The sequence below is a fragment of the Danio rerio genome, chromosome 20 (assembly GCF_049306965.1).
Source record: "Danio rerio strain Tuebingen ecotype United States chromosome 20, GRCz12tu, whole genome shotgun sequence".
Lineage (NCBI taxonomy): Eukaryota > Metazoa > Chordata > Actinopteri > Cypriniformes > Danionidae > Danio > Danio rerio.
The window spans coordinates 190,641-212,864 of record NC_133195.1 but is presented as its reverse complement, the minus strand read 5'-3'; the positions used below and the strand labels follow the sequence as shown (position 1 = coordinate 212,864).

Below are 22,224 nucleotides of genomic sequence, written 5' to 3'. Positions count from 1 at the left end.
TCAAATATAATTGAAGCATCTCGTTTTGTTTATATTTGTAATATTCTGAAGTGTTTTGCTGTGTGCATAGTCAATGAATCTGACATGGCTTTAAAAAAGATTTAATGTTATACATGGATATATTAGTGTATATATATATATATATATACTGTATATTTTTACATCACCCTGCTTCATGTGACAGACACTATAGCACTTTACTATTTGCACTATAACATTAACCAACTACATTCAGATGTACTGATGCGTTTATTTTGTGTAAAGCCTGTCAACGTTGCGTTCTCTAACCGCTTTACAGCAAGCAGCATAACAGAGAAACACACGAGTGAAGCAGCAATGAACAAAACAGATACTCAAACATCAGCACCATCACTAATCTACAGCAAAGCATCCTGAAACAGCCAGCGAGAGGAGTGTTTCTAAACCCAATAACACTGAACGTTATTAGTGTTTACTAGAGAGTATTTCCTGCCAGTGGTGGGCAGAGAGTTCACCTGCTGCCTAGATAGTGCACACTTGATGGATTTGGAACCAGTCAAATCTGACAAAGCAGTGTCTGCTGTTCATTTCAGTCACGAAACAGGAGAGCAATAGCGATAATCTGAACAAATCTCTCTATTTTTGGATGATAATAAATGTCATATTTCTTGTCATCATAGGTATTAATCTAGCTGGTTTGTTGATTGATTATCAGTGTTGAGCAGCCTGTCACCTGATATCACCTCAGCGGAGATGTTCAGAGTGGATCGTGGCCTCTGAGAGCTGCAGAATCGACGGTCTTCAGGAGTTCTGCGTGAATAAAAGTGGTCATGAGTTGACGTCCAGCATCTAAATTAGATGAATAGAAGAGGAGCCTCAGCTTGCTCATTTGACTGCTGGAATATAATGAGACTCATTGTGTTGTTGACTGTGGCGGATTTACAGTGACCCGAGGGCAGCTTCTTACATTCACTATGCGTTTATAGTCAGCGTTATGAAACACGGTCATGTACAGTTTAACGTCAGCATCAGCGGTGGGTGTTCGCTGCTAGAGTAATGAAGTACTGTACTTTACCTTTATAGTCATTTTAATTAGTTGATTTTAAAGCAGCTTGCTTAAACACTGTACATTAACTCAACATCTGTGGATAAATCAGAGAAGCAGAGCAGTCGTATTTGTTGTTGTTTTTTAGTGGTGCAGTGGGTTGCATGAACGCCTCACTGCAAGAAGGATCGCTGGTTTGAGTCCCGGCTGGGTCAGTTGGTGTTTCTGTGTGGAGTTTGCATGTTCTCCCTGTGTTGGCGTGTGTTTCCTCCAGGTGCTCCCCCACAGTCCAAACACATCCGCTATTGGGGAACTGATAAACTAAACTGGCCACGCAAGGAAATGAGAGCTTTCAAGCACTCGCACACATCACATCAGCTGTGCACGTGACACTAAAGCTCTCGTCAGTGCGTCTGGATCATCAATGTCTCTCTCTGTGCCTGATCATCCTCATTCAGTGTTCACCTGCTTTCTTTTGCTCTCGTGAACACTCATCAGCCGTGCTGCTTCTCATTCTAAGAGCACATTTGCAGCATCAATGACTAATGACCTTAAACTAAAGCTCAAGTCTTCTGCAGCTCTGGCAATCTAAACATTATTTTTAACCAGCCAAAGTGGCTAGTGGAGGAGTCCGTCTCACACACCAGTGTTAATGTCAAACCCTGCCGCTGTGGAGGTCAGAGGTTGGAGATTAAACACATTTCAGTGTATGGTCTGTGATCGGCATGAGAACGAGACTCGGGTTAGGAACAAGTAAAGAGTAAATAAGCATCTCGTAAAAAGAGTCGTGTGTGTGTGTGTGTGTGTGTGTGTGTGTGTGTGTGTGTGTGTGTGTGTGTGTGTGTGTGTGTGTGTGTGTGTGTGTGTGTGTGTGTGTGTGTGTGAGAGAGAGAGACTTTAAAGTGTGTGTTTTCTTGCGTGTGCACAGCGCTTCTTCCTGCGGGAGGTGTTCCAGCTCTCCAACTACATCGACCGCAGCCAGCTGATCTCCAGTCTGGGCGGATACCTGATCTACTGCCACCACAGCTGGGTTAGCTTCGTCAAGGTGAGAAACATCATCTATTACCATTAATGCCATTAATTACCTGCACTCATGCACTCCTTCTATATATATATATATACACACACACACAGTACAGACCAGAAGTGTGGACACATCTTCTCATTCAAAGAGTTTTCTTTATTTTCATCAATATGTAAATTGTAGATTCACACTGAAGACATCAAAACTCTGACTGAACTCATGTGGAGTTATATACATGACAAAAACAGTGAAACTACTGAACACATGTCGTATTCTAGCTTCTTCAAAGTAGCCAGCTTTTGCTTTGATTGCTGTTTTGCACACTCTTGGCATTCTCTTGATGAGCTTCAAGGTGTTTTCTGTCTTGTTTATCCTGCATTAATGCATTCAGTGTGAGCTGCACTATTAATCAGTGAAAGATCAGGATCTCAACACCCACGCAACATCAGTTATAAATGATGCTGATATGCATGGTTATTAATCCTAAGAGATTGAGTCTTTAGTCTTTTAAATTAGTGATGAAGTTACACACAGTCCAATAACACAGCAGCACTGGGGGAACAGTGTCTAGTGCAGATACACCACTGATGCTTATAGTGAAGATTCAAATCTCCATCATCTGCATTTAACCATGCTCAAACATGAAAGATGTATGCAGCAGCTGCATTATTTCACCAGTAGATGGCGACACCGGCCATCAGAAATACGCCACTGAATAATTCTTCAGAAATGATCATCTAGCAATGAAACATGAAGATTAATGAGTGAAGAACTGAATCATTTACTGAAGATGAAGCTGAATAAATCTGGCTTCATGATCATGATCATGTTCGAGTTCTACATTCAGCATTATCTGCTACTATTTCACACTTGATCCTTATTTAGCTGATGATTTCTTCAGTGTATTTGTAATAACGTTACAGCTTCTCTGTTCTGTTTATCAACACTAGAAGTGTCCTGCAGTGCTGTTTCTCTAATAATGGACAGCACATGGTGTTTGTCTCGTCCTCTTTCTGACGGATCTGATAAATGGTCCAATCCGAGACTAAAACAGCAGAATGTGGTCTGACCCGGGAGATGTGTGTCCGCTCCAGCACTGCTTTCCTCATCTGTGTGTGTCTGCAGAGTAGTCCTCATAGTTGATGAGCTCAGAGCGCAGGCAGTGAGTGGGAGAGCATTAATAATGATCACAGCATTATCAGTCTTCCTGTTCACTCAGTGAAGTAACCTCAGCACCAGTATGAAGACTACAGGAGAGAGAGGAGACTGATGACGGCAGCCAGGAGAGCAGTGCCCCATACACACACACACACACACACACACACACACACACACACACACACACACACACTCTCACACCTCACAGAAAGCACTCGTAATGTTCGATTACTGATGTTTTGCTCTAATTTATGAATATGATGCCAATATATATGGCGTATATGTAATGTGACGTATAGCTGTATTGTACATGTGCTTTACAACACGTTAAACACAACGATTAATGATGCTGAGGACCCCTAAACCAGTCATGTGGAAAGCTGCATTGCCAATAGTCAAAAACACTCCTGCTGTCTCTCAGATTGACGTGTGTGTGTGTGTGTGTGTGTGTGTGTGTGTGTGTGTGTGTGTGTGTGTGTGTGTCTGTGTCTGTGTGAAGATGAAGGAAGGTAGGATGAGGGAGAGAGATTAATGAGTGAATCTGCATTTGTGTGTGAACTGACCCTCAGTGTGCTCAGTCTGAGAGAGGGGCTTGTGTTTGATCGCTCACTCATGAATGAAACATGAACAGACCCTGTGTGTGTGTGTGTGTGTGTGTGTGTGTGTGTGTGTGTGTGTGTGTGTGTGTGTGTGGGATGGTATGGAGGGCTGATATCTGCATTCATGTGATGCTCTTTGTCCTCCAGTCTTTTATTCACATGTGAGACGCGCGGGCGTTGTGTAAGGATGCTGTGTGTGTGTGTGTGTGTGTGTGTGTGTGTTTGATTCTCAGCAGTTCAGATCAGTCACAGCAGCGTCTCATGATCAGCTGTGATCGCCTTAGATAACACTGCTGACGCACACAGCTGTGTGTGTGTGTGTGTTCTCTGTTTCTGCCATTCGGTGTCTATGAGGTGTGTGTTTGTGCTGTATACTGTGTGTGTTATGTTCAGTGTGTGCTGTAATGTTTTCTATTTTCTCTGTTCACTGAATAATGTGTGTGTGTGTGTGTGTGTGTGTGTAATCTTGTATACTGGATGTGTGTTTGTGCTGTATACAGTGTGTTTTGTGTTCTTTCTTCCCTGTGTGCTGTTTAGTGTGTGTGTGTGTACTGTGTGTTTGTGGTGTATTGTGAGTTGTTTACTGTGTGTGTGTGTGTGTGTGTGTGTGTGTGTGTGTGCGCATGTGTGGTGTGTTTGTACTGTACAGTTTGTGTACTGTGCCTGTGTGGGCGCTGTATACTGATTGTGAACTGTGTGTACTTTTGTGTCTGTGTGCTGTATATTGTTTGTAGTGTGTGTGTGTGTGTGTGTGCGCGCGCGCGTGTGCTGTTTACTGTGTGAACTGTGTTGTCCATTGTGAGTCTCTGTGCTGGATCTTCAGAGGCTGCTGGACAATGGTGTGTGTGTGTGTGTGTGTGTGTGTGTGTGTGTGTGTGTGTGCGCGTGCGTGTGTGTGTGTGTGTGTGCGCACGCTCTCATTAGCATCTGAAAGGGCTGCTCTGCATCTCTCTCTGTCGTCTGTGTTTCTCTCAGGGTTTCATAACACACTCGATCACGTTCACACACTCTGTTCAGTCTTGATCTGGACCCGCAGCCTGGCGGGCCGGTGCTGTCATTACAGGCTGGACTGAACTCGAGGGCCGTCAGCTGCAGTGAATGAGCAATGAACACACAGATGAGCGGCGGCGGCGGCGGACCCTCACTGTCCAGCAGACGTCATCATTAGCGGACACTAATACAGCAGGAGATCTCCAGCTGACGGGTCTCCACTACACTCAGCACAGCTCTAGAACCAGGACTGGTGTCCTCATCTGTCATTAGTGTCGTCTGCTGTCGTGTCATTGTCAATGCACAGATGAGCGTGTTGGACATGACTGGACGGTTTATCTCTGGGTCAGATATTGGCTATACGTGTAGACCGGGTTAATCTCTCCAGCGAGTGTTGTACGGTCCTCCTCTTCAGCTCGTCTCTCTGTGTGCTGTGCAGGAGGTGGACGTGTTTGCGCAGGAGTTCCTGACGGTGGTGAACAGACTGCCGTCCTGCATCTCCACCCTTCAGTCTCTGTCCAAGCAGCCCGTCCCGTCAGAGATCCAGCGGCTGCAGCGCTTCTGCTCCGTCAACGAGGCCCGCTTCCAGCAGCTCCGGAGGTAAGTGGAGCCGTTACAGAGAACTCGCTCTATAAGGGTTAGGGCCCAGCAGTGTCTCCAGCAGCCCTTAATGCTCAACATGCATCAAGTTTATTTGTCACATTCTCCCTCTGTACGTGTCATCAGAGGGGGAAAGCCCCACCCACTAGTGGCCATCTCATAAGCATATTCAGCAGGCCTGAGTGAGAAGCAGCCGTCTGTCCATTAGCCATGAGAGTGTTTGAGCTGCTGAAGATCATGTCAGCATAGACTAAGAGGATTATAGATGTGGAGTTCTAGATGATGAACCACATAGACTGACAGAAGCATCAACACACTTTAATCTCTATTTATCGGCTGTACGTGCTCTTTACTGCTGTATTTGAGCACTTTGTGTTAAACTCTACAGTAAGACACTGATTATATCTGAATGTTTAATTAACAGGACAGTTCACCCAAAAATAAGCATAAATAAACTGATTTCCCCTCCGTCAAGTGCTGCTAAACTTACAGTGACGATCTTTTATTCTATATGTGTGTGTTTACGGCACTGAAGAGGGATCTGGGTGAGTGGAGTTGGGGAATGTGATCAGCTGATCTGCACAGATGAGTGTGTGTGCGCAGTATTAATCTAACAGGAGATGCTGGTGTGCTGCTGTGTTCAGGGATCTGGGTCTGGACGAGCTGCTGAAGCGCTGCGAGTGTCTGATGGAGAAGCTGCGATTCCCTGAGAGAGACGCCTGCTTCCACGCCATGGCCGGAACTGTCCTGTTCACACAAACCACTCAGGATATGCTGCGCCACTACAGCGGGTGTGTGTGTGTGTGTGTGTTTTCAGTCAGCGTGGCTGCGCTCTAATGCTTGTAGACTTACTTACTGTGTGTGTGTCAGGATCATGACGGCGGTGGAGAAGGTGGAGCTGCTCTGGAAACAGGCCTTCAGTAAAGCACACATGCAGCTGCAGGTGCTCCGTCTGCAGAGAGATGCACAGCAGGTCAGATCACCACACTGACTCACACTTCTGCTGTGTTCTGATCTGATTTTTGACTGCACTCACCGGCCACTTTATTAGGTACACCTGCCAACTGCTCATTAATGCAAACTTCTTTTCTCAGCCAATCACATGGCAGCAGCTCACTGCATTTAGGCATGTAGACATGGTGAAGAGGATCTGCTGCAGGTCAAAGCGAGCATCATAATGGGGAAGAAAGGGGATTTAAGAGACTTTGAATGTGGCATGGTTGTTGCTGCCAGACGGGTTGCTCTGAGTATTTCAGAAACTGCTGATCTACTGGGATTTTTGGATGTGCAGCCGACAAATCTGCAGCAACTGTGTGATGCTATCATGTCAATATGAAGCAAAATCTCTGAGGAACATTTCCAGTAGCTTGTTGAATCTATACCGTAAAGCATTAAGGCAGATCTGAGGGTAAAAACATCATGGTACTAGTGAGGTGTACCTAATAAAGTGGCCAGCTTGTTTAATTATTCAGCAGAGTGATGTGCAGCTGTAATGCGCTCTAAATCTGCCGGAACTTTAGCTGTGTCTTCAGAGTGCTCCTCTGTCTATATAGAGAGTGTGGATGAAGGCTATATGATGTGTTTCAGATCGAGCAGCAGATGCTGGAGCTGATGAAGACCAAGGTTCAGTCCTACACACCTGAAGAGGCCCGGGACGCCCACACCGCTGACCGGCTCCGGCTGGAGTTTCACTCTTCGGTTTACACTCACGCTATGGTGAGCGACAGCTGAAGCTGCATATTCACAGGGCATGAACAGATTGGGATTAAATGAGTTCAGCTGATGTGTTTATATGCTCAGCCGTGTGTGAGCCGTGTTCAACATGGGTAATTCAGTGTTAATTACATAATATTGCAGTGTAGTAATGTTGAACCATGCTGAAACCATGTAGTGTGCACCCTAAAGTGAAGCCTTATAGAGTCCAACTGAACACAGATGAGTGCTGAATGTGGATAACTCTGCTGTCGTATTTATAAGTGTGATGTGTGTGTGCAGGCGCTAGTGCGGCGAGCGGAGGATGTGATGCACACACTAGCAGAGACTGTCCCACCAGCAGACAGGAGGCCTGCAGAGCCCTGGCTGGAGGAGCTGACCCACCTAAAGGACCAGCTGAGCTCTGCAGTCCAGAACCAGCTCCAGACCCTCAACAGAGCCGCACACTTCCAACACTCCTGCAACAGGGTGGGTGTGTGTACATTTTGTGTGTGTGTGTGTGTGTGTGTGTGTGTGTGTGTGTGTGTGTGTGTGTGTGCGCGCAGTCAGACAAAACAAGTGCTCTTAGCTAGTGTAGTGTAGGTATGCAGAGACTCTGTTCTTAGCTTGTAGACGGTCTGTTTTACAAGGTTTGGTCTCTGTGCTAAAAATAAAGCTTATTTATATTTGCAAACTGTTTATTTAAACAAAAAAGGCTCATTAAAGTAAATATGAACAGATATAATCTCTAATATTTGCTCAAACCAGATGATTTTTGTCTTGAGTTTTACTGTATAGTGATCTTACATCTGGAGCACGAGAGACTGCAGGAGTGTCTTTACTGGCTGTTTGCAGGAATCTGGGTCTTATCCCAAAGTCGCCCCAAAGTCGCCCCAAAGTCGCCCCAAAGTCGCCCCAAAGTCGCCCCAAAGTCGCCCCAAAGTCGCCCCAAAGTCGCCCCAAAGTCGCCCCAAAGTCGCCCCAAAGTCGCCCCAAAGTCGCCCCAAAGTCGCCCCAAAGTCGCCCCAAAGTCGCCCCAAAGTCGCCCCAAAGTCGCCCCAAAGTCGCCCCAAAGTCGCCCCAAAGTCGCCCCAAAGTCGCCCCAAAGTCGCCCCAAAGTCGCCCCAAAGTCGCCCCAAAGTCGCCCCAAAGTCGCCCCAAAGTCGCCCCAAAGTCGCCCCAAAGTCGCCCCAAAGTCGCCCCAAAGTCGCCCCAAAGTCGCCCCAAAGTCGCCCCAAACTCGCCCCAAACTCGCCCCAAACTCGCCCCAAACTCGCCCCAAACTCGCCCCAAACTCGCCCCAAACTCGCCCCAAACTCGCCCCAAACTCGCCCCAAACTCGCCCCAAACTCGCCCCAAACTCACTGAAGTGGAGCTGCCTTAATGGTACCTAAAACCCAGGATTGTTGCAGACTGACCAGTCCTGGCTCTCCATCTGTCGCAGCTCCTGTCTGTAGTGTTGCTCCTGCAGTCTGCTGCAGCCATTCCTCTAGACCAGTGATGTCAAACTTGGTTCCTGTAGGGCCGCAGCTCTGCACAGTTTAGTTCCATCTCTAATTAAACAGAGTCTTTCAGGCTTATTTGACACCTACAGGTAAGTGTGTTGAAGCAGAGTTGGAACTAAACCGTGCAGGTCTATGACGCTTTAGGAACTGCGCTGGACACCCTGATGTAGACACACTGCTGTAAATGACTCTGCTGTGTGTGTTTCTCCTCCGGCAGCTGAAGCTGTGGTACGGTCAGGTGCTGGCTGAAGACCTCCTGCAGGAGCTGCTGTGGACGGGACACTGTGAAGGTGATGCCGGCGGCTCCTGGAGGCCCCGGGTGGAGAGCTTCACCAGCAGGAGCCCATGTCCATCGGTGGAGGAGCTGGTGACTCTGGCACAGCTCTCTAATGCCATGAGGGAGCCCAGCCTGCAGCACAGCGGCACACAGCTGGCGCATAGGTACAGACACACACACACACACAGGAGGGTCACTGCTGCTTACACACACTGCTCTACTGCTGTTAGGACAAACATCACCGACTTCCATTATAATCACATTTATTGATCATAAAGCCATGATGGCACATTATCATGCATTGATTGCTGCTGGTTTTCCCTGTTGGGTAGAGGGACAGCATTTCATTTTTACGGTTTACTTTATCAGCTGTCAGCATTAACCCTTTAGATCTGCCTGTGCTGAAGAGTTTCTGTCAGTTATCTGGAGATCAGTGGAGTAAAGCAGCAGATTATAGTGTGTGTGCTGAAATACACTCGCTGTGTTTACTGTGTTCTGACAGCTGAGGGGGCAATGTCATTACACCCCAAACCTAAACGTATGTCCTGTAGCAGTGCAGGTCCTGAACACAATCAAGCTCTCGTTCAGCATTAGTGTGTGTAATGAATGCTGATGTTTGTCCGCAGATGCATGACCCTGAGGAGGATCCTGACCGCTCCTGGTGCCGTTCCCCTCCAAGACCTCCAGCTAGCCCTTCAGTGGCAGTACGAGTACCTGAAGGGCCACCGCTCGACCTCTGACCTCTCCACTGCTGACCCTCCAGGCTCGGCGCAGTGCGGGAGCATCAGTGATCTCTCCAAGTGGCCCGCGGTCTCCTCCACACGAGCTGCGCCTAAACCTCCATCTCTCAGCTCCTTTGACTCTGGCTTTGATGGAGCGGGTAGCAGTCTCCTGGACCTCAGGGGCCGGAGAGACACGCCGGGTATTCTAGTTAATGGAGATCCTGTCTTTAAGCCGAGCCCCCTTCACGCGCAGATTCATGAAGAGATCATAGTGAGTGTGTCCGACTCTGAGGATCAGCAGGAGGAGCTGACGGGGTTCGGGCTGAAGCGGGACGCTGCTCATGCCAGCATTCAGATTGTCCCCAAAATCAGTTCTGACTCTGTGAACCTGGAAATCAAGGTGAAGCGCTCTGCAACGCTGCCCACCAACCCCTGGCTGAGCCTCCCCATAGAGGAGCTGGAGAGCTGCTACACCGTCAGCATCACGCCCCGCTGCTCCTCGAACCCACGCAGCCCCAGTCTGTCCGAGCGATCGCGGGACCGGCCCACACAGGCCCACTGCACACACGAGGACCAGAGCCTGCAGGAGTCCGGCCTGAGTGCTGAGGGGGTCATCCTGTCCAGCACACTGACCGACGCTGAAGAGCGACCGGTGGATGGAGACCCATCTCTCCAGTGGGACACCTTCGACCTGCACAACCTCAGACCAGACTCAGTGGAGCGGTACGCTAGACTCCGATGCATCTCACTTCAAACACCTTCACAATCTTAAAGATAGAGTTCCCCCAAAAATTTAAATCTTGTTAATTTCTTTCCCTCATTTCGTTCCATACTTAAGACCGTCATTCATCTTCAGAGCGCAAAGGAAGATTTTGGGATATCTTCTATTGAGGGATATATTTCTTCATGTGCACTAAGGACACATGGACTGTTTTGAGCAGAGGGGCCCAATGTTGGTCCAGGAGGGTAGGTGTCCCACAGAGTTTGGCTTTAACCCCAATTAGACACCTGATTCAGGAGATCAAGCTCTTTATAGTCGTGCTTCTAAGTAGGTCTGTTAAGGGAAGTTAAAGCTGAACTCTGCAAGACACTGGAGCTCCAGAACAGAGTTTGGGGACCCCTGGTTTTGTTTATGTTGGTTTCTTTCTGGGGTATGAACACTTCATGAATCGTGTGGTTCTGTTGTATAAAAAATGAAAAGTCTTGATTTTTTTTTTTTTTTGAAGGTGAATAAAGGTCTGGTTCAGAGTGTCATGGGTGAGCAATTTACAGAAATGGAGTTTTTGGGTAAAGCGAGCCGTCCTTTATGGTCTGCTTTAACCCAGCTATACTGAAATGAAGAACAAACCGAAATTACAACTTCAACCTATATCTGGCCAAACCGAAGTTCATCTAGAGTTTTTCAGCAATTGGAAACTGCTCACCTGACGATGCCTTTGACTTGATTCTTGTCTCAGACCTACAGGGGTATGATGCAGGTGGTGTTTTTGGGCTTGTGGTTTATCCAGGATGGTGCAGCTGTGTAATGGGTGGTGTTTTGGGGCGTGTGCTGTAGTTCTGAGGCTCTGTTCTCTGCAGGCTGGACACGTCTGTTGCAGACTGGCTTCAGAGAGAGCAGGAGCAGCTGGAGGAGGTGCAGGAGACTCTGGAGCGAGCAGCTGGGATTATACAGGTGAGATCTTTTTCACATCAAGTGTATTCATGACAGGTCCTTTATGAATTTGTGTACACTCTGTGTGTAAATATAAGTGCATACAGTTATTTGTGAAGCAGTGTTCATAAAGACTCAGGGTAAAATGACCTGTTTTGAATATCATCATGTGTGCAGTTATAGATGTTTCACGGTTGAGTCCTGAAATCACGCATCTCTGCTCTGAGTTTGACCCTATAGATGTGGTGATCTGAACTGACCTCTTTCTGCAGGAGGAAGAGGAAGTGCTGGCACAGGAAGTGGCTCTGGATGATCTGATCTCTGAGGATCTGCACGGACACTGGCCACCTGTGTGGACTGAAGGACAACAGTGCAGTAAGGTGAGTTCATCTCTGTTCACCATCAAACCGCTGTGTGCGTGTGTGTGTGTGTGTGAGGTTGGTTTCTACATTTCACATTGGTGCATTTTTCACTCTAGATGTCATCGAGGGAACTGTCTGAGGCTGGTGTGATCGGACTGGACAATGATGAGCTTGAACATGAGCTTCCTCTGGATTCTGAGTCTCTGAGCACTGCTGATGCTGGAGAAGGAGACTGTGATTCTGCGTGTTTGTCGAGTAGAGGATTGTTTATATGTGGCAGACCTGCGCTGCTGGAAGCTGATCCTCATGTGGACAGAAGTGGGATCCTTCGAGAGCTTGGAGATCTTCAGCTTTTGGAGGAACAGATCCTGGAGGAGTGTGTGAAGCTGGAGGAGCTGCGGCGGCACACCCAAACTGAAGACCAAACCCTGGACGTGCTGCAGTCACGCCCCAAAGCTGAAGACCAGACCCTAATGGAGATGCAGTCATACACCGTAACTGAAAACCAGACCCTAGATGAGATTCGGCAGTGCACTGAGACTGAAGACCAGACCCTGGAGGAGCGGTGGCAGTGGACTGAGAATGAAAACGAGAGACTAGAGGAGATAAGGCAGTGCAGCGAGACCAAAGACCCGACCCTGGAAGTGCTGCGGCGATGCACTGAAACTGAAGACCAGACCCTGGAGAAGATGCAGCAGTGCACCAAGACCGAAGACAAGCGGCTGGAGGAGATACAGTGCAATGAGATTGAAGACCAGACACTGGAGGAGATTACAGAAGTGGGAAAGAAGAGCTCAGAGGTGGAGAAGAGCAGATCAGGCAGAGTCATCAGATGTTCAGCGATGAAGAATAGTTCACAGTGGAGAGATGAGGAGATGCTGAGGAGACTCCAGAATCCTGAACCTGCTGACCCCACAGACCTAGAGCTGCCCGACTCTTCTGATGGATTACCTGAAGATGAGTGCAGTGGAGATCCAGAAGCAGCAGGTCTCTCAGGCTCCAGTCTGGGCTCTGAGATGTGGAGCGAAGTCCTTCCTCATGGAGAGCCCCTCAGCAGCTCATCTGCCTCTCCATTTGCAGTGTCTCCATATCGGCCCGACACCAGCACCTCAGTGCTCATCCGTCCTGAAGCAGCACATCCTCTGGTGGGTAAGTCCTCCACCTGGGAGCCTACAGATACTGCTGTGGATCTGGAGGAGCTGCAGGTCTGTGGTGTTCCCTCGGCCCTGGAGAGCAGTGATGTGCGCAGTGAGTTTGATCCCGGAGGCGTCCCGATTGCTGCTGCTCCACAGAGGACTGTTTCTCTCACTGGTCCACATGGAGAGAGTTGGGCAGAGTTGGGTAAGTCACTAAGTAATTAAGGATGCACTGAATATTCAGCCACATAACATTATCAGCTGAATGTGGCGTATTCGGTATTCAGACAAGAGACTCTTAGCAGATGGGTTCATCCAAAGTGACTTAAAGTGAGGATAAATGAAGCACTTGATGTCATCAGTATATGAATGCTGTCTAATGCAGAGTTTACAGTCCAACATTTGAGTCCTGATTTCACTCGACAGGTTTGGACTTGGCTGAAATCGAAGGCAAATCAGTGCTTGTTGATGAGTGACAATCAGTCCGAATTATCCTAGACGTGATAGGAGAGAAGATGTGGTGCAGACTGTGTCCTACAGGTAGTTTAAGCCCTCTCTGGAGCATTGTCAGAATTTAGGTGGATGTATTGATGAAACGGACCATTATCAAGAAGCATCTAAAGACGGGTCAGACTCCTTGGTCAGACAAACAAGGTCAGAAAGTGGTCAGACAGCTGCACTCAGAGTTAAACAAGTCACTCCACCAGGATGGACTTATAGGTGAAGGGTTTTTGTGCCTCCCTGTGATGGGACCCCTAAACGGTGTTCAGTTGCAGAGCGCAGGATCCTGCCAGGCACATAAGCCTGAAGTCCTGGGCTCAGGTAAATGGTTGCAGAACCTGCAGTTGTTTTGTAGGAGAGTGACAGCACCTTGATTTGGCAGCCAGTGTAGACTGATGAACAAAAGGTGTGCCATGCATTATTGAAGTCCAGTCTCTCTGCTTCTGAATCAGCTGCAGAGGCTTGGTGGTGCTGGTTGGGAGGTCAGCCAAAAGAGCCTTGCAGTAGTCCAGCTTGCACAGGACAAGGACTTGGACAGGGAGTTGAGCAGCATGTTCTGTTAGGAAAGGTCTAATCTTCTTGATGTCATATAGGGCAAAGCTGCAGCAATGTGATCTGTACATTTCAGCTGAACCACTCCTAGGTTTCTGACTGTCCTGGAAGGATTTGCTGCCGAGGTGTCCAGTAGTACAGTGATGATGTGGTTAAGCTTTGGACTGGTCGGGAGAGATTCTGTTGAAGGTGGTGGTCCTTCATCCAGCAGGAAGTAGCTGCCAGAAATGCTGATATTTAGGCAGCAATCATTAGATCATCTTCCTGGAGTGAGAGGTAGAGTTGTGTGTCCTCAGCAGAGCAGTGGTGTTAAACGCCTTATTTCTGAATGACAGACCTGACTGAGGCCATGTAAATGGATAACAATGAAACCCCGATGTCCTGGCCAAACTCCCTCCATCAGCCCTTACCCATCATGGCTTCCCAATCATCCCCATCCACTGAATTGGCTCCATCACTATAGCTGGTGTGTGGTGAAGCACTGGTGCTGTTGTCCTGTGGCTTCTGGATCATCATCCAAGTGGAGCTGGTGTGGTGTGGAGAGACCAATCCTGATAAATGCACTATAATAATACACATTACATTAAGTGAGTGATTCTTGTAGTTTCTTTGTCGCTCATAGCACCGTCTCTGTCCTCCTTCAGCCTCTGAACAAACACACACTGGAGACCTGGAGGAGTCTGGGTCCTCCTCTACCTCAGAGCACACTGCAGATGATGAAGATTATGAAGGTGAAGATGATGGTGATGAAGGTGAAGAACACACATTGAGCCGACCTGCAGGCCTGCACATGCAGAACAACAACAACAACACGGCAGTGGTGCAGCGCTCCGAGCAGAGCCAGGAGATGCAGACGCTGAGCTCCACTGCAGACGCTGGAGGCTTCATGAGGACCTGCACATCTACAGTTCAGCAGATCTGCACAGCCACAACACAGGTCAAACACACAGACAGACAGACAGACCACACACTCACAGTCATGCATTTCAGTGAACTGACCTAAAATGTGTCATTTCTCTGTCTTTAACTGATCATGTCACATTCTGGAAGGCAGAGTTACTGCAGTCACGTGTCCAATGGCTTACAATTAGTGTCGACAGCACAGATCAAGTCAGATGGAAAATCTATTTTCAATTTTATAGCAAGATGAAATTATAAATAAACAAAGTTTGCTGAAGTGGGCAGTGTAACCACCTGGAGAATCTGGAAATAAGAATAAATATCTGGATATACCTGCACACAGCTGAATAAATACATGCGATTGTCCTTCTGTGAGCCTCACACAGCCCTGTTTCCTCATTCTCATGTAGATCTGCTGTGTATAATCATCATGATGATGTTTGTGTCTATGGTTAGGCTGCTTTATGGATTGACTGATGAAATTATAGATGGATATTGTATTTCTGATCAAACTACACACATTCTGTTTAACCTGTTTAACTTTTCACAACCCTAAAGTTTAGTGATATTTCACACCCAGAATGGCTGATTTCCTTTTTACCCAGTGAGTTCAAGGCTAGATTATTCCTCGACTCGAGTCACCTGGGTGTTTTTCATATTTAATTTTCACTTCTTTAGGTTGTAGATCTGTTCACCTTCCTACCACAGCTGCACGAGTGCCCAGTCGATGCTTCCTCTGTAGCACCAGGATTTAGTTCTGATTGAAGCTTAGTTGGATTAAACGAACATGACGCATGCTTCTGATGAGGTGCAGGTGTTGTTTTAACATTATTAAGGTATAAAGCAGGCATGTCCAAACTCTGTCCTGGAGGGCTGGTGTCCTGCAAAGTTTAGCTCCAACCCCAATCAGACACACCTGGGCTAGCTGATCAAGCTCTTACTGGGATTTCTAGAAACATCCTTGCAGGTGTGTTGAGGCAGGATGGAGCTGAAATCTGCAGGACACCGGCCCTCCAGGACTGAGTTTGGACACCCCTGGTATAAAGGAAACCCAAAACCAGATCATCTCCTGTTGACCATTGCACTTGATCTGACACTGCGGTCCTGAACCAGCACAGAAACAGGCAGACAGCAATATAATAAAGATCAGCAGAGCCCAGTCAGTGTAGTTCTGGTTCTCCTGTGCAACTCCAGATGGCGCTGTAAGCTTTGTCTGAAGATGATTTCAGCAGAGTCTGTGTTTGAGATGTGTCTGGCTCTCTGAGATGATCTCTGAGCTGCTGTTTCTCTTCTCCATTAGATGATGGATTATAAGACTCCGATCGTTCTGGACTCAGGATCTGGCTTGATGAAGGCCGGCTTTGCGGATCAGGACCTTCCAGCTGCGGTGTTCCCTACAGTCATCGGCCGTCCCAAATATGAGGTACACACTTCAGCCAGGACACTGCGCTGTGTGCACACACTGTAGAGAACAGCTGCACTGCAGGAGTGTTGCTGGTGTGTGTGTGTGTGTGTGTGTGTGTGTGTGTGTGTGTGTGTGTGTGTGTGTGTGTGTGTGTGTGTGTGAGAGCGAGCTGAGATGTGGAGTAGCATCATATCTGTAATCCATCAAAGCTCTGACCTGTTGTTGTTGTGCAGGAGGTGATGAACTCGTGTGTGGACCGAGAGCTGTATGTGGGCCATGATGCGCAGCACATGCGTGGCGTCCTGACCCTCAGGTATCCCATCAGGCACGGCGTGGTCAGCAACTGGGATGAGATGGAGATGGTGAGCTGGCGGAGCGTCATTAACACCACTGTTCTGCTCAGATGAACATCTCTAAGCTGTGTTTCAGAGGAGTTTCATGCCGTCTCTGTGCTGCAGCTCTGGACTCATGCGTTCCAGCTGCTGTCTGCGGCCCCCGAGGACCACCCGGTTCTGCTGACGGAAGCGGCTCTGAACCCCCTGCAGAACCGCCAGCGCATGGTGGAGCTCATGTTCGAGGCCTTCAGTGTCCCGCTCACCTTTGTGGCGGTTCAGGCTGTGCTGGCGCTCTACGCCTCTGGACGCACCACCGGTCAGTTTCAGTCATCAGGTGTTTGCAGAGCTCCTGCAGGGTCTGAATGTGCTCACATGACGTGGCGTGAGCATGAGGCGTTTCTTTAACATGAGGTGTTTTGTGTGTTGGTGTGCACGATCACATTAGCTCGCTTTATTTAGTCACGAGGTGTTAAACGTCAACTGAAAACACCAGTAAGAAGCGTGCCGGTGTGCGCAGGCCTTAAGTGTGCATGTGGAGCTGCTCTTCACGTCTGAGCGGTGTAGACTCACTGCAGTATTCAATAACTCAGCATATCGTGATAACAAGAGCTTTTATAGTATGTTGAAGTGCTCGGTTGACTGAATATTCTGACACATTACAGGACTGTCATATGTAAACACTCAATTCGAGATCAGTAATGAATTCTGTTTTAGTTAATTAACATTTAACATGGTCACATAATAGAGGTGTAACTGATCACGGTTGATCCGTACAGATCATAACCCACAGGTCGTGACCCGCGGATTATTACATATTTTTACTCTTTATTCAGATCACACGTATGAAAGCATTCAGGCTTTCCTGTAAGATATAACGATGACAGAAGTTGTGCTGGGTTATTGAGGATGTGCTGGGTTTCTCAGGTTATTAAAGGTGTTTTCTGTCTTGTTTATCCTGCATTAATGCATTCAGTGTGAGCTGCACCATTAATCAGTGAAAGATCAGGATCTCAACACCCACGCAACATCAGTTATAAAACATGCTGATATGCAGGGTTATGAATCCTCCAATTGCTGCATTCAAATCTGAAAATGCCAAAATAATCAGACCATGACTAGAGAATAAAAGTGTGTGTGTGTGTGTGTGTGTGTGTGTGTGTGTGTGTGTGTGTGTGTGTGTGTGTGTGTGTGTGTGTGTGTGTGTGTGTGTGTGTGTGTGTGTTCAGGGGTGGTGCTGGACTCAGGTGATGGAGTCAGTCACAGTGTTCCAGTGTTTGAGGGTTACTGTCTGCCTCACGCCGTTCAGCGCCTCGACCTCGCCGGAGCAGACGTCACACTGCAGCTGCAGAAGGTCAACACATGCACGCACACACAAACACAAGAAACCAGCATATGAGTAACACGCATGTAAACACACACTCACTCACTCTCTCTCTCTCTCTCTCTCTCTCTCTCTCTCAAATACACACAGACTGATCTTCTGACACACTCTCTAACGCAAGCTTTCACTCACGCAGACACACACACACACACACACACACTCTGGTAATCTTAGAGCAGTGAGACCATCTGCAGCTTAAAGTGACCTGTGAGTTTCAGCCAGAGATGATTAGGTGTCTTACACCTCAGACAAACTGATTCGTGTGTGTGTGTGTGTGTGTGTGTGTGTGTGTGTGCGCGCCTGCATGTAACTGTTTTTGTGTGTGTAACTGGTGTCTGCATGTTGCAGCTGCTGCTTGTGTGGTGTGTGTTTACAGCTCTGTGTGTGACTAACTGTGTGTGTGTGTTGCAGCTGCTGCTGGAGAGCGGTGTGTGTTTGCGCACCTCTGCAGAGCTGGAGATCGTGCGGGAGATGAAGGAGAGATGCTGCTTTGTGTCTGTGGATTATGAAGCGGAGATGAAGAGCTCAGAGTCAGAGATCCAGTACACACTCCCTGACGGACACACCGTCCCTCTGGCCAGCCAACGCTTCCGGTACGTACGTGTGTGTGTGTGTGTGTGTGTGTGTGTGTGTGTGTTGATCTCAAGAGTTCACTGCAAACCAGTGTCAGTCCAGATTCTCCATAATGGCACACACCAAAATCAATATAAACACACTGCCTCCAGGCCTTCTTCACCTCGGGGGGCTTCTTCAGTGTTTTGATGATGATCTGCATCTGTATAATGTGATCATTATGATCAGTATTATTGATTATCTGCAGATTTATAATAAACACAAGTGTAGATGTGTCCAGCTGTGGGCTTTTGGAGGTGTCTGCATCAGCATATGTGGTGTAAGAACAGGGCGTGTGTTTGGATATGACTCAGCTTTCTGACCACACGTCATTGCTCATTTATTCCTCTGCTGGAGATCAGAGCTGGATTTAGAAACAGTTTTAAAGCAAATCATTGTTTGATAAAGGAAATTAAACATGTGGGCTAATGGATGTGTTCAGTGGAGAGAGTTTCCACCAGTCCTCACTCCACCACAGTAAAGGAGTAAAGTAAAGGAGTAAAGTAAAGGAGTACAGTAAAGAGGCTGAATGGAGGAGGCTGGTTCTTTATGCTCGTGCTGCAGATGCTCTGTTTAACTGTTACAGAGTCGACATGTCAATAGCAAATGCACCATGGAGCGACACAACTGACTCTTAAAGGGAATGAGAGCCGAGACTCTGATTGGTTTAATGCAGGTTATGCTCAAAACACAGCCAGAACTCGTATAGAGGATCAGCACAGCCCTGTTAGAGCATGCGCCGGGCGCACAGCGGATTATTCATCCTTAAAATAGCAGAAGTGTATTCAGACACGACAGCATGAGGGTTTCAGAAACTAAATCGACTAGGAAGACGTCCTGGAAGTGAGCGGCTTCATCTTATTTACTATTGAGAGGGACAGATCACCCTAAAACCATTCAGTCATCACGGCCACTAGTCTACATGTACAGTCCACTGAGGAAGCGTCTGTCTGAGCGAGAGCGACCCCTCTGAGCCTCGTCTGCCTCACTCATGACTATAGTTTGGTTTCTCTTGACCTTCAGCTCTTTGATCAGTGTTTGAGTGGACTGGACTCCTGAACACACAGTAATGCACACAGCGCTTTCTCCTCATCTCACACTGGACCATAGTGGGAAACGGGTCTCTATAAGCTGAACAGTGGGTCTGTATTGACCTGTTATCTGGATAAGCGGGACAGTTAAATAAATCAGCGTGAGGGGGATCAAGCGTGCTGTGATGGAGTGTGTGTGTGTGTGTGTGTGTGTGTGAGCCGCTGGTCTTTAAATCTCTCTCACACACACACACAGGGCTCCAGAAATCCTCTTCAGGCCGGAGCTCATCGGTCGGGATCATTATGGTCTGCATGAGAGCGTCTTCAGATCCATCCTGCAGTCGGACCTGGACCTGCGCCGCAGCTTTGTGGGAAACATCCTGCTGTCAGGTATGAGTGTGTGTGTTGTGCAGGTGTGAGTGTGTGTGTTGTGCAGGTATGAGTGTGTGTGTTGTACAGGTGCAGGTATGAGTGTGTTGTACAGGTGCAGGTATGAGTGTGTGTGTTGTGCAGGTATGAGTGTGTGTGTTGTACAGGTGCAGGTATGAGTGTGTGTGTTGTGCAGGTGTGAGTGTGTGTGTTGTGCAGGTATGAGTGTGTGTGTTGTACAGGTGCAGGTATGAGTGTGTGTGTTGTGCAGGTGTGAGTGTGTGTGTTGTGCAGGTATGAGTGTGTGTGTTGTACAGGTGCAGGTATGAGTGTGTTGTACAGGTGCAGGTATGAGTGTGTGTGTTGTGCAGGTATGAGTGTGTGTGTTGTACAGGTGCAGGTATGAGTGTGTGTGTTGTGCAAGTATGAGTGTGTGTGTTGTGCAGGTATGAGTGTGTGTGTTGTACAGGTATGAGTGTGTGTGTTGTACAGGTGCAGGTATGAGTGTGTGTGTTGTACAGGTGCAGGTATGAGTGTGTGTGTTGTACAGGTACGACTGCTCTTCTCTCTCTCTCTCTCATGTGTGCTGCAGGTGGGAACACGCTGTTGTCGGGTCTGGCGGAGCGGCTGCAGCTGGAGGTCCGGGCGATGGTTCCTGTGGATCTGAGCGCGTGTGTGCGGGTCTCCAGTCCGCCTGACAGAGATTTCTCAGTGTGGAGCGGCGGAGCGGCGCTGGCCAGCCTGCCCGAGCAGCAGAGCGCCTGGATCAGCGCCGCCGAGTACGAGGAGTTCGGGCCGCAGATCGTCTTCAGGAAGTGCTTCTGAGCGCCGCGGGCCTTTTAACACTCTTAACTCTTTTATTATGGGCTGCCTTCTGACGGACCCTTTTAGCTGGACATGAGGCGCGCTGCACTCCGACTCTGGTTGCATCAATCAGAGCGTCTGCGTCTCCAACAACTCTAATGATCAACTGGAGATTATATATTATATATATATATATATATGTGTGTGTGTCTGTGGAACATAACTATGAGATATGAATGTGGCCTTCACAGCGCTGATGCTTTCATGAGGCCCACTCCTGTGTGTGTGTGTGTCTGTCTGTCTGTGTGTGTGTGTGTCTGTCTGTCTGTGTGTGTGTGTGTGTGTGTGTGTGTGTGTGTGTCTGTCTGTGTGTGTGTGTGTGTGTGTGTGTCTGTGTGTCTGTCTGTGTGTGTGTGTGTTGGATCTGTTTCTCCCTCATGAGTGTGTTTAGAGACGTGTGTCAGATCTGTTCCTCCATTGCGCGTGTGCTTCCTCCTCTCCTCCTCTTCACCTTGGTGTGTGTGTGTTTTGTGTGTATCTCACGTGCCTCTGTCTGCTTCACGGTCTTCACTCAGGTTGTGGTGTGTGTGTGTGTGTGTGTTTTTGGAGGAGGTTGGGAGCTGCGTGTGGATGTGGATCTGTCAGCTCTCTCTCGCTCTGGTTTAGGGGTTCATGAGCTGATCAAATCCCCCTTAGCTTGAGAGTGTGTGTGTGTGTGTGTGTTTGTGTTTGTGTGTGTGTTTGTTTGCCTGGAGTGCACTGTGATGTGTCGCATGTTTAGCATCAGCATCTGTTAACTGGCTAATGTCTGGACTTTTTTTTATAATAAATATTTCTTTTAAACGTTGTATAGGTGTGTGTGTGTGTGTGTGTGTGTGTGTGTGTGTGTGTGTGTGTGTGTGTGTGTGTGTCCACCTGCAGGCCGCATCACAGTACAGAAACTGCATTAGTGAAAATAACCAGCGATCTGCTCTGAGCTGCTGACCGAGGGTGCGTCTCGCTATTAGTTCTACTCGATCTCAGTGCAGCATTTGACACCATTGACCACAATATCCTCATAAATGGCTTAAAGTCTACAGGTGTCCAGGGACAGGCTCTACAATGGTTTAAGCCATATTTAACTGACCGTTACCAGTTCGTGAATATTAATGGACAGCCTTCACAAGTCAGCCCAGTGCAGTATGGGGTGCCTCAAGGATCAGTTTTAGGCCCTTTACTGTTTACAGTTTACATGCTGCCTCTGGGAGACATTATTAGAGGACATGGGATCAGCTTTCACTGCTATGCAGATGATCCTCAATTATATATTTCCACTAAACCTGACGAGACGTCTGAACTGTCTAAACTAACTGAGTGTATTAGAGATGTTCAAGACTGGATGACCAACAATTTTCTTCTCTTAAACTCAGACAAAACAGAATTATTACTTATTGGGCCTAAATCCTGTACACAGCAGATCTCACAACTCAATCTACAATTAGAGGATACAGAGCTAGCGTTAGCGCTACTATAAAAGATCTGGGTGTCATATTAGACAGCAATCTAACTGTTGAACATCATATATCCCATGTCACAAAAACTGCCTTCTTTCATC

At 47.8% G+C, this 22,224-nt stretch overlaps 1 protein-coding gene across 1 annotated transcript; it reads left to right on the top strand.

Annotated features, from left to right (window-relative positions):
- Window positions 1-15,993: 15,993 nt before the first annotated feature.
- On the top strand, window positions 15,994-21,476 carry si:ch211-241j12.3. Its single transcript, NM_001030209.1, is given in 8 exon segments — window positions 15,994-16,116; window positions 16,332-16,460; window positions 16,557-16,749; window positions 17,660-17,784; window positions 18,226-18,407; window positions 19,714-19,847; window positions 20,419-20,920; window positions 20,997-21,476. Coding segments are annotated over 7 exon segments (1,119 nt in total). The 3' UTR covers window positions 20,652-20,920; window positions 20,997-21,476.
- The last annotated feature ends 748 nt before the right edge of the window (window positions 21,477-22,224 follow it).